This window comes from Paroedura picta, chromosome 14 (assembly GCF_049243985.1).
Source record: "Paroedura picta isolate Pp20150507F chromosome 14, Ppicta_v3.0, whole genome shotgun sequence".
NCBI classification, from domain to species: domain Eukaryota; kingdom Metazoa; phylum Chordata; class Lepidosauria; order Squamata; family Gekkonidae; genus Paroedura; species Paroedura picta.
The window spans coordinates 19052494-19065133 of NC_135382.1; the positions used below are offsets into that span (position 1 = coordinate 19052494).

The 12640-nt window shown below is 44.9% G+C and overlaps 2 protein-coding genes across 2 annotated transcripts in view; both read right to left on the minus strand.

Annotated features, from left to right (window-relative positions):
• Nucleotides 1-12640, minus strand: part of DYRK4 (dual specificity tyrosine phosphorylation regulated kinase 4) — a 14943-nt gene continuing 2303 nt past the window's right edge. The window contains exons 3-11 of the mRNA XM_077310542.1: nucleotides 11559-11695; nucleotides 10487-10627; nucleotides 8169-8307; nucleotides 7921-8008; nucleotides 6786-6958; nucleotides 4845-4905; nucleotides 4039-4168; nucleotides 2728-2909; nucleotides 1-670 (exon numbers count right to left, since the gene is read on the minus strand). Of these exons, the coding sequence (XP_077166657.1) occupies nucleotides 414-670; nucleotides 2728-2909; nucleotides 4039-4168; nucleotides 4845-4905; nucleotides 6786-6958; nucleotides 7921-8008; nucleotides 8169-8307; nucleotides 10487-10542 (1086 nt within the window). The 5' untranslated portion in view covers nucleotides 10543-10627; nucleotides 11559-11695 and the 3' untranslated portion in view covers nucleotides 1-413. The remainder of the gene's footprint in view (nucleotides 671-2727; nucleotides 2910-4038; nucleotides 4169-4844; nucleotides 4906-6785; nucleotides 6959-7920; nucleotides 8009-8168; nucleotides 8308-10486; nucleotides 10628-11558; nucleotides 11696-12640) is intronic.
• The window catches only part of LOC143823485 (uncharacterized), a 20293-nt gene continuing 19156 nt past the window's right edge, over nucleotides 11504-12640 (minus strand). Inside the window, exon 10 of the mRNA XM_077309859.1 lies at nucleotides 11504-11695. Within this exon, the coding sequence (XP_077165974.1) occupies nucleotides 11504-11695 (192 nt within the window). The remainder of the gene's footprint in view (nucleotides 11696-12640) is intronic.

Below are 12640 nucleotides of genomic sequence, written 5' to 3' on the forward strand. Positions count from 1 at the left end.
TGGATTTCTTATAATTTGATTTTAATATTTCTGAGGTTTTAGGGGTCCTGAAACCGTGAGTGCCAGTTTGTAAAAGAAATTATACGGATGGAAACAGCCCAGAAGCTACAATAAATGTTTTGGAGGCCAGGCGTCAGTCTCGCTTTGCCAATCCTTGTTTTGTACATGAAGAAGTTTTCCTTTCTTCCAGTCAAAGCTCAGGCAAGCTCAGGTAGCAACAGGCTGTCCCATCCCAACTGTATGAAACACTTCATTCCATTCCAGTCAGTCTCATTCCACAACAACCTTGTAACAACGGCAAGAAGTGTGCACAGACCACATGCAGAGTGTTATACATTCAATTTCTGTTCTTGAAGAGCAAAACAGTTACCTATAAACAAAAGATACCACCAAGGGGTGGAAAGAGGGCCAAGTCACTGCTTGTACCAAATGGGCGGCAAGATGCTGGTACTTTTGTGCATGACCTTCTCAGTCCTGTGGTCTCTCTTTACAGCTTTATCGGCGGGTGCTTCTTGCTCTTTGTTGGGAGTGTCCTGCTGGTTTGCATCGTGGCTCTCCTCGTTGTTCGTTTCTTGGGACGAAATGATGGTAGAGGGTTTTTGGTTGGCAATCGGCAGCTTTTCAGGGGGTTCAGATTTGACTTCTCCCGAGGGGTGGTGCCAGATTTCATCTGCAGAAAGGAAAACAAATAGATAAAGCCCAGATTCAAAACAATCCTTCTTGCTGCAGAAGGAAAATTTAAATCGGACAAAACCAAAACGGAAATCACAGTCTGTGTAGATGGCAGGGACTGAATCGACCTGGGATTGGAATAAAAGCTCCGTGCTGTTTACACCCAGGATTGCTCTAGGACACGTATTCCCAACCAGGGGTCCATGGACACCTGGGAGTCCATGGGAGCTCCAGAGGGGGACCATAACCTTTCTCCTCCTACCTTAATGGTCACAAGCTAGGAAACCGGCCATTTCTGTTGCTCCCCCCATCATCCCTCTCAAGCGTGAGTTCTCTTGTGGTTCTGTGCCTGGGAGGCGGCATGCATTCGCCCACCTTAAACCACCTCCTGTCTCCCCCCCCCAGTCCTCTTTGAGCCTGCCTATTAACATGGAGTTGATGTCACTTCCAGTGACATGTCACTTTTGGGGGTGTGGCTGGGTGGCGTGGCCAGCTGACATTACTTCCAGAACTCCTCAAAACCTGAAAAATTCAGAGGCTCCTCCATGGTCAAAAAGTTGGAAAAAGATGCTCTAGGCATTTCTGTCTAAGATTTCTGATTCACAAAGCCAGATGCGTTTTCTCCCCTCAGGGCATACCATGCCACCAATGACAACATTCACACAACAGTGGCTGTCTGTTGCCTAGTCTGGGCAGGAGGAACATGTGAACTAGGTGTTGTGTCTGTAGTTCTGCTGAGGGCCAGGTTTGAGCCTGCACTGTAATTGACCAATGCAGAGTTAAGTCCCATGCGCCGGATCCAGTCAATCTAAAGTGAAACTGACCAATAGCATGCACAGGTAGGAAGATCTATTGTGAGGCTTTTGTATATAAGCTTGGGTTGATTGTGGATTTCTTTGGTTTAGTACTTGTACTGTCGTGCTGGGGTCACGATAAAGAACGGTGACTCCGAATTAAAGAAAGTCATCTAAACATTATTTGGTTTCCATTTTGATATTTAGCACTTTAAATTTTTCCATTGATTCGTGGTGACACTACCTTTCCCGCATGATATCCAGGAGCGGATATAACTTGCTACATTTGAGAGCCCCAGTATTAAGTGTAGATCTCTGCATTTTGCCAGATTAACTTCCTCCCCGGTGCCTCCAACAGTGATGTAGCAAAGAAGTATGTAGCTGATTGGTCAGGGTGTCAGTTCAAAGACTGCCTGGTTCCTGGTTGCCATTCACTCGCAAGACTTGTTTTTGCGCTCATTTTGGGATTTGTTTTAAAAGTGACTGTGCTCCAAAAACCCACACTTTTCTCAGTAGGGATTTGCCTCTTGGATTTACCTTCCCCTCCTCATTCTCTGTGAGGCTGCTGCCTCCCTCCCCCTCACCACCCACCACTCCTGCAGGAAAAGAAAGATAAACAAGCAGCCTCGTGCTCCACTTGCCCCTCGCCTGGCTTGCTATGACTGTAGACTCGGGACTAGTCAAAAGGCAGGAAATAAAGCACTCTCCAGCCTTGTACTCCTTCAATGCTGGCTGGAGCTTTACCCAATCCCTCTCCCCTAATCAAGCAGGAAGGACGCTGAAAATTGGGATAATGCAAACGCAGAAGGGCGACATATTTAAAATCGGAAAAAAAGGAAGGCTGTAGATACGGGTTCAAAGTGACAAGAATTCGGCAAGATTTACGGTGGGAAAAAATGTAAGTGCAGACTATACCCTGATCTTTGAACCCACAGAACCAACAGTGGGTGACTCCCAGAGCAGCACCCAAGGAGAGGAGTGATAAATATGCTTACTGGTGAACCACACTCCACCCCCCTTTTCTCTAACCATGGCCAGTCCTACTCAGGAAGTCATCTAGCCTCAAGCACATCTTCAGTTTCCATCAGGACTGGAAACTTCCTTCCTTTAAGAAAGGGGAAAAGATCCAGTATGCTGCCAGTACTATATTCCACGGCTTCTGTGGTTTACGCACCTCGCAAACAGTCGTGTTTAAAGAAAACAAGCAAGCAAGACAAATGCATTCTTTTCTCAAAAAATCAAAGACCGGAAATCACAATACCGCCTCTTTCTGACTGTGCGTTTTTATGAAAGGCCTCCTTTTTCTTCTCAGAGGCAACGAAGGATCCTTCACTGGACTTGGGAGCCATCTTGGGCTTTGGCTTTGGCTTGTGTAACCACGGGTCCTGCATCCAGGCATGGTGCGTGGCTTCTTCCGGAGTCATACGCAAGGCAGGCTTCCACCTTCACGCCAAACATAGAGGACATTATGAGGACATTCTTGACTGTGGCAGAGGGGGGAGAAGAACAACTCAGGGCTAGTCTGCGCAGTCTCCATATTGAAAATGGGAGGGATTTCTTGACTTCCTGTTCTCTACCCCACATCAACTACCATGTAGGTCAGGAGTAGTCAAACTGCGGCCCTCCAGATGTCCATGGACTACAATTCCCAGGAGCCCCTGCCAGCATTCGCTGGCAGGGGCTCCTGGGAATTGTAGTCCATGGATATTTGGAGGGCCGCAGTTTGACTACCCCTGATGTAGGTGATTCATTTGCACACATATAGAAAAAGGGGTATATACAAAGGTATATTCATGGCTGATCATTATATCACTGGGGGAGAAATCACTGCCCGTTGCTTTTACATTTACAGGATTTTCAACACTGCATTTCATAGCTCACCTTTAAAAACCGTTGTTTTGTACCCCAATTTTCACTACCCAAAGGAGTCCCAAAATATAAAATCACCTTCCTTTCCTCTCCCCACAATAGGCACCCCGTGAGGTTGGTGAGAGAACCTTGACTGACCCAAGGTCATCCAGTAGGCCTCATGTAGAGAAGGAGTGGGGATTCAAACCCAGTTCTCCAGATATGAGGCTGCTGCTCTTAACCACTACACCAAGCTGGAAATCTCTCCAGATCTCATGCATCATTTTGTAGCTCGCCTCGTTCTATTTTCCCTTTGGAATGCCTCCAGTTCGGTACCTGATATGAGATTTAAATAAAGAGGTATCTGTTTTATCCCAGTTGTTCCTAACCCCAGCCTCAACCAAAGACCTGGCAGAAGAGCTCTGTTTTACAGGCCCTGTGGAATTTAGATTTCCAGGAGCTCATTCCACCAGGTTGGGGCCAGGACCAAAAAGGCCCTGGTCCAGGTCGAGACCAGGCATGCTTCTCTGGGGCCAGGGGCTTCAAGCAGATTAGCACCTGCAGAGCGAAGAACTCTGTGAAGAACCCATCCTTTACAGGGGGTTAATCTAAAAAATTGCTACAGTAACTATTAATTTACACATTAGCAGATACATCAGGACAAAACCTTGAGGATTTAAAATCCTGCACGTATGCTTAGGAAAAGTAGTAAAAGCCACCTTACACCAGACATTTTTTCAGGAAGTCCAGAAAAGAAGCATCATAGGTTTTCAACACAGTACTCAGATCCTTCGAATGTGGGTTTCGTACTTTCCCCCTGCTATTGGTTACATTCTTTGGAGCACCGTTGGAATCTTCAAGACAGAAGAGCAAAATGGTAAAATGGTAAACCTATGTTTGTGTTATCCACGGATGAGGAACTTGCTGAACAAGATTTGGATCTAAAGAATTAATATTTACAGGATGGCCAACCTGTACTCTCAGAGAATGGCCATGTAGCTAGACACATATCCAGCCTGTGCTGAGGCAGCTGCATTTGTTGCCAGTTATGGCCCAATCAAGTTGAGGTTTGGTTTTAACCTTCAAGACCATCCGCATCTTGGGCCCTGCCTGAGGGACCGCCTGCCTGCTTATGCCCCCCACAGAGCACTTTGCTCTGTGGTTGTGAATCTATTGGAGGTCTCTGGCCCTAAGGAAGCATGTCTGGCCTCGACCAGGGCCAGGGCCTTTTCAGTCCTGGCCCCAACCTGGTGGAATGAGCTCCCAAGGAGAGCTGAGGACCCTGATGGAGATGTCACAGATCTGCAGGGCCTGCAAAATGGAATTCTTCCACCAGGTTGAGGCTAGTGCTAGGAATATCATGGCCCCTCTATAATTTCAGGGGATCCCCAGGTCCTACCTGGAGGCTGGCATCCCTAGTGCTAGCATTGCCACCAGGCGTTCTTAAAAGCACAGGGACTCCCTTCCTCTAGAAAGCCCGCCCACCGTTAGGATGGTCATTTTGTCTGTCTGCTGATCATGAGTCCTTACCAAAGAATGTCCGTCGTCTTGATGCTGTCTGAATGAAATCGTTCGGAGGAAGGCCCAGTACCTTTAGCACACACACCACCAAAAAAAAAAAAAAAGTCAGCTAGAAGAACTTCTTGGTAAATCAAATATGTAACAAATTAACGGTTTTGTTATCCTTGTGGAACTCACTTTGTCTGGGTGCATCATTGGTTTAAATTGTCAAAATAAGAACAAATTTTGAGTCCAGTGGCCTCCTGTGGCCACACACTTCCTCAGGTACAATGAAATGGCAATTGCCAGTCCATACATATAGGTAGAGGGGAAGCAGTAAATTAGCAGACAGTATAATGAAGGTGTTTAACAGATTCAGGGCCCAAACAAGTCCCAGACTCTCACAATTAAGGATACATCTAACCATTCATCTCCAGTCTATTTGTTTCCTTCACTGTGTTTTCCCCAGAACGGAACCAAAACACCTTTATAAACTAAGCTGGTTAGTGCTGTTGGGTCCTGGAATCTTCATTATGCTGCTTGTTGATTTGCAGCTCACCTGTATGTTTGGACTGGTAACTTCCATTTCTCTGTATCTGAGGAAGTGTCTATTATTTCCAAGGGCGAGGGGGGAAAGAGTCTCTGTTCTTGTCTCACCATTGGAAAACAATGGAGCTCAGATGGGGGTACTCTCTTTGGGTACCCACAGAATTGGACCCCCTGCTCCAATCTTTTTGAAAACCATGGGTACCTTTGAAGAGAAGCTTCCACAGCTAACGTGGCAGATTTGGTGCCTCTGCCTCAAAACACCGCCCCACCAGACCGCGCAACAAACAGAAAGGGGAAATATTCCACTGACTTTAATAGAGCCATTGACTTTAACAGGGCTGAATCACTTTGGATTCAGTTGAATCCGAGAGAAGAAAGGGTGTTTTGGGCTTGGGTTGAATCAATCTGGGCCAAATCCAAAACGGTCTCAAGCCAAGACCCTGTGGCATTGCTGATAGCAGTGTGGGTTGAGGAGGAGATGTCAGTAACCTCCCTACGTTTTAGATGATTGGGAGATCATAGTGCCCCTGTGGTGCATTCCCCAAGCAGTCATTTGAGTTCCTTAGACCAGGGGTAGTCAACCTGTGGTCTTCCAGATGTTCATGGACTACAATTCCAATGAGCCCCTGCCAGCGTTTGCTGGCAGGGCTCATGGTAATTGTAGTCCACGAACATCTGGAGGACCATAGGTTGACTACCCCTGCCTTAGACAGAGAACCAGGGGAGAAAAACAATTAGATGAGCGCCAACCTGGACAGATCGTTCTGATGGATGCTTTAGGCTGATCCTGCATTGAGCAGGGGGTTGGGCTAGATGGCCTGCATGGCCCCTTCCATGATTCTACAAACCTATGGTCAGCCTTTTCTCCTTTACAGAACGTAGCCACCCCTCTGGGGAGAGGGCAGGATTTCATAAGGACCATATCACTCCAGTCTTGTCCCATTGACACTGGCTCCCAGTCTGTTTCCAGAGACGATTCAAGGAGCCCAGTGTTAACTTTTAAAGCTCTTTGTGGCTTGAAATTTGAATACTAGAAGGATTACTGACTCCCCTATGAAACCTATTGACTGCTAAGGTCATCTTCAGAAGCCTTTTCAGGTACCCTCACCTTCTGAGATTAGGTGGTGTAAAAGGGGCTTTCTGGGTTGTGGCACCAGAGCTCTGAAACTCCCTTCCATGGAGACCCATCTAGCCCTTTGTATATGTATGTTAGCTTTGGTTTAAATTGTTTTAGTAATGTGTTTTTGTTTAGCTTTAATGGTTTTTAAGACACATTTTATTATGTGTGTTTTTAATTTGTTAGCCCCCCCTCCCCCCGGCAGTCCTGATGATGGCAGAAAGATGGGAATTCAATTCTGCAAATAAAAGGAATTACATTTCCAGTTCTAGGTGCCCCTGCTCAGTTTTCGGAGCCCAAACTACCTCCATGATGCAGGCAAGTTGCTCCCCTTCATTCTCCCCAGGGAAGAGTGGGTATCCCGTGTACAGCTCAGCCATGATGCAACCCAAGCTCCACATGTCAATGGCAGTTGCGTAGGGGTGACCAAGAATCACTTCCGGGGAGCGATAAAACCGACTCTGGACATATGTGTATACTGGGGGGGGGGGAAACAAAGGAAGGGTGAGAACCCCAGGGGGACAACAGCAACCAAGATGCAGTGATGGACAGAATGGCGCAGCACGAGAGAAATGCAATGCATGTTATTTAGTCTGGTGCATCAGAATTTAACCTTTGCTAATAGCAGAGCTCTCTCATTTTTCTCCACTTCCATCTTACAAGTCAGCTGTGTGTTCCAAGGAATTCAGAAGACAAAGAAGAAAAATAACTGTTTTTATACCCGGCTTTTCACTACCCAAAGGAATCCCAAAGCGGTTTGCAAACCCCTTTCCCTTCTTCTCCCCACAACAGACTCCCTGTGAGGTAAGGGGGGCCGAGAGAGCTCTAACAGAACTGACTGGACCAAGGTCACCCAGCTAGCTGCATGTGGAGGAGAGGGGAATCAAACCCAGTTCTCCAGGTTAGAGGCCACTGCTCTTAACTACAACACCAAGCTGACTCTCATAATTACCCAAATATCAATATGAATGTCTTGCTTATTATCATGGGGAGGGGGGTTAAGCAGTTACTTTAGCATGTGGGTCCCAAAAGCATACAGTAAACTTAAAAGTTGGTCAAGTCTCTTAGAAAGTTAGAGAATTGTTTTAAGAGCAGATTAGAAAAATTCGTGGAGGACAGGTCCTTCAAGCAGTATTACCCACGGCAACTGAATAGAACCCTCCATGTTCAGCGATAGTATACCTATGGGCCACAAACAGCTGAGGTCATACAGAAGGGAATGCCCATCACCTTCACAGCCTGCATTGGAGGCAACCTGGCTGGCTTTTGTTAAAAAGAAAAACTAGGCAGATCTTTGGACTGATCCAGCAATGCTCCAGTTACATTCTAATGGCATGCTCTTATGACATCTGCACATATGCATTTATGTACATACTAAAACAGCAGAAAAGTTAAGAAATCTAAGGAAGGAAATTACATCTACTTGACTTTTCTGCAAACCTCTTTGGTGCTCATAGCAGCTTGAGCCAAAGTCGATAACTTTAAACGAAATTTGCCCTGTTTGCGGTTGATTTATAAGTATATTCTCCTAAAGGAGAAAGAGAAAAGAGAACCACAGATTAGCAAACAAAGGGACATAATGGAGGGACATAATCAGATTAGGAGATTTTAAAAGGTTCTTTGCTCATCACCAAGATTTAACCACCCAGTCACAGAGTAAATGCCAGTGTAGAAAAGGCCGTACTTACAGGTTTTAGATCACAGTGGATAATTTTCTCCGTATACAACAATTGTAAACATCTTAATATACATTGCGTGAACCGGCGAATCAGACTCAAGGTGAAGCCTTGGAAATTATTTTTCTTGATTAATTCATACAAATTTATACTGTGGGGTGAGAGAATGAGAATGTTTACATTTTATATTGTGCACTGTCTACGCTGAAGTCCACTCACTTATTAGAACTGAAATTAAATTGGATATACCTGTTCTGAGATGCGTTGGTTCTTCAATATTTTTTTTTAATCTCAAAAAGAGAGCTAGGACACCAAGTATGAGACAAATTTTCCCCTCCTGTGGAACTTCTTTCCACAGGAGAGGTTCTGTGTTAAAGTCACTATCTTTAATGGAACAAAATTTGAATGCAGTGGCACCTTTAAGACCAACCACCTTTTTTTCAAGGTTTCATGTGCATGCCTCATTTGCCAGATATCATGGGCATGCACACGAAAGCTGGTATCTTGAATAAAACTTGATTGGTCTTAAAGGGGCCACTGCACTTTGTTCTGCTGCTTCAGACCAACAGGCCTATACTCCTGAATCTGTCGGAGCTCTTGGCAAGATCATCTTTGAAGCAATTGTCCAAGTCTGCCCTTAGCTCCAGTCCCTTGTGATCCCCTTTTGTCAGAGGCCGGACACAAGTTCAGGTCACATTTTCAGAATGAAAAGAATAAGATCGATTCCAGAGTTTCCTCCTGTTCTAGCCTCAGAAGTCTGTTAAGTACCAGGGTGAAATCATGTGATCATAGAATCGTTTTAGATCAACCCCCCACGGGAGTCACTTGCGGCTTGTTTTCCTTCATTAGAAACTGGAAACAGTGCTAAGACCAAAATGCAGAAGAGCCGGAAGAAGAGCAAAACAGAATCCTTTGGTTCTTCATGTTCTCTTCTGATTTCATTAGTTGGGCAGACACAATGTGATACTCAGAAGCTTATGAGTTCAACAATGAAATCTGATGCAATTAAAAATAACCATTATACAGTTGGCATAAGGCAGCTGCTAGAACAGTGCTGAGTGAAGCAAAGGGAAGAGGAGGGAGGGAACAGTTTTTACAGGGAAGAAAATTTGATGGCTTCTTTTCATTCCCACTGCTGCCCTGAAGAACACTGGGAAAAGACAGCGAACTGCTGAAACATCAACAGTTTTCTGTTCCTATCTTTAACAGCATTTATTCTGTATTGCAGCTAAAGAGACCTGAACAATCAGGTTTGAGATGGGCAGGCCCCATAATCCATTGGTCAAGCTCATGATTTATATATAGAAAACCATGATTCAATCCGGGGCACTTCTCATTTTAAAAAGAAATTAAAAAAGACATGCAAGATATCGAACGAGGAAGGAGCATCTGTTTGAGGTCCAAGAGGAGACACAATATTATTCAAGCAGTCAGTACTAGAAAAAGTGGAACAAACAAGACTCATGTCTTCCAATATAAGATTGGGCTGGGGGGGGGGGTGTGAATAAGAACTAGTTTTTAGACTACCCAAAGGAATCTCAAATCGGCTTACAATCGCCTACCCCTCCTCTCCCCACAACAGACACCCTGTGAGGCAGGTGGGGCTGAGAGAACTCTGAGAGAACCATCACTGGCGCACAGCCAGTCTGCAAGTTTCATTTGTCTCAAACGGAGTTACAGTTGTCTACCTTTCCTCTCCTAACAAAAGATACCATGTGAGATAGGTGGGGCTGAGAGAATTCTGAGAGAACCTGAATGGCCCAAGGTCACCCAGAAGGCTGTGTGGGAAGGAGGAGTGAGGAATCAAATCCAGTTGTCCAGATTAGAGGCCACCGTTCTTAACACTACACCAAGCAGGATCTCTGCATACCTTGTATTGTTTCCCTAGGGACATCTGCTTTGGGGAATTGGCCTTTCTTTGCCTTCTCCCCTCAGCTGCCTTGTATGACCTCACAAACCAAGTTTTGTTGGGGGAAAGTGACACACACAGAGGCTTTACACAGACCGAGGAAAAGAGTAGCCAGATGAAGACTGCCCCCTCCTCCATCCAACAATACATGATCCAATGAGCCATTGTGACGCTGCCCACACAATGAACCAAATCAAGGTTCCAATGTAGAGAGAGATGTCCCAGATTTTGTATGGGGAACATGTGTTATCCCCACTGCGGCCCTTTCATTGTCCCCCTCCAACAGGAGAATATCAGTACTGCCCTACCTTACTGGGAGGTAGTAAGAATTTTTGACAAAGTTCAAAGGACACACACACACAAACATGGATAAAAAGACCCTACTCAACGTTACTATACACATAAGAAAAACGTGTCTTACCCTAACAATTCAAAGGAAATGCAGAAGTGATTACGGAAGTAAAAATAGTCTTTCATGTGGACTACATTGTGCGTATTGTCCTCATCCTTCTGGCGAAGGGTGTCAAGAATGCTGACCTCCACCAAGGCCTGGTTATGAAATCTAAATCGAAGGCATGGAGGCAAAGTTACACAAGCTCATGCAAGAAACTAGATCCTTCCTATGCATCTTATTGCTGCTGGGGCACAGAACACAATGAATGGCTTGAAGAAGAAAAAGATTCAGAGGTGCAATGGGAGAGGAAGGAAATCCCATGCTGCTAATACAGAATTAGGCTGGAACCATATGCAAACTGTGGCTCTCCAGATGTTCATGGACTAAAATTCCCATGAGCCCCTGCTAGCATGGCAAGTTGGCATGGCTCATGGTAATTGTAGTCCATGAATATCTGAGAAACCACAGGTTGGCCACCCCTCTTGTAGTGCCTGCAGTTCTTCCAGGAGCTCCTGATATACAAAGAGTTGATATGGTTGCTATTATATGGTTGAGGCCCAATAATTAACTTCTGATCTCATGGACTTCTTGGTCTACCAAACTATACTCTCTTGGGAAGTCTACGTCATACTGCCCCCAAACCCAATACAGGAATTTTTATGGATAACATTAGAATTATTGTATCTGGTGCTGGTAAACCAGCTTTAATTGAAGTTTGCATTAAAAAAGAGAAAATAAGAACAGATACATAAACATAGATTACAACCCATGATGCCTTTCCATCTTCTAATGCATTCCTTAACAAACATTAGAATTCTTGTATCTGAAAATTCTAATTCAAATGAGATTTTATATTGTATTTCAGAATTTCATGTGATTTTAATTAGGCTGTGATCTGCCCTGAGTCAGCGAGAAAGCGCAGAATAAAAGTTTAAATAATAAATATAAATAAATACATTAAAATTTGCTTTAGAAACATACTGTTAAAATAATCAAATATGTCCAACAGATAGCTAAACCACCATAGAGGCCTTGTTGGTCCTTTCAACTTTGGTCCTCCAAGATTTTGACTTGTTCAAAAAAAATTGCAATGGCATACCTCTTTTTGTTCCTTATTATTTTCACGGCCACTTTTTCACCCGTCTTGTGATCCAAACATTTCACGACATGCCCAAAGGATCCTTTGCCAATGACAGCCAGTATTTCATACCTGTATGCAATGTGGTCACCTAGAACCTAAACAAGAGGGAACAAAGATCTTATACGTCTGCCAGTCATGAGAGAGACAGAGACAGAGACAGAGACAGAGACAGAGACAGAGACAGAGACAGAGACAGAGACAGAGACAGAGACAGAGACAGAGACAGAGACAGAGACAGAGAGAAGTGGGGGGACTGCAAGACTCAAGGGGAAGGGAGAAACCATATTTCTCTTCCATAACTGAGCCCAATGCAGCTCCAGGCCCTACCACCCACATTTCAGCCTGGCAGCAGTGGTGCCTAAGAATCCACTGCCACTGCAGCCAAGCCCAGAGCGCCTCCCGGCTTCACCTCTGCCAGTTCTGATCAAAGGTCAGTGCATGATCTGTATCTGAGCAAACACTTTTTTTTTGTTTTGGGGAGAATCTAAACCTGAGGAGGGCCCCCCAAGTTTGCAAGAAAATCTGTTGAGTGTCTGAGTGGCCCCAATCTATAGATTTAGATCTCCACAAATAAATATAGAGACAGAGATATGCACTCAACACAATATACGTTCCTTGGCCTGTATCCAGCCATGCAGTAAGGAAAGCTTAAGTGCATATAGGTTTTCACAAGAAGAGCCAGAAACTTCAGCCATTTCCCCCTCCCATTGCAGTCCACTGAGCTCACCTGAAATGTTGTTTCTGGGATTCTGCGGCCTTTCAGAAACAGTATAATTGAGGGAGCCTGATATGGGAGAGGGAAATCAGTATAAATGGCCACCTTCCCCTTAAGAAAACTGAAATGGACTTAAGTCTTTTGTTTCAGAGGGCTGACCCTCAGTAGAACATGGCTGGATCCAGGCTCCTGACTCATCGCTCGATTCTCCAACCACTCTCCACCCCACCCCACCCCCTCCTCTCCACTCATTTGGAATCTCTGCTCAACCAGTATCTTGACTTTATTTAACTTCTGACTTTTAAAACTTGGACTGAAGGTTTTC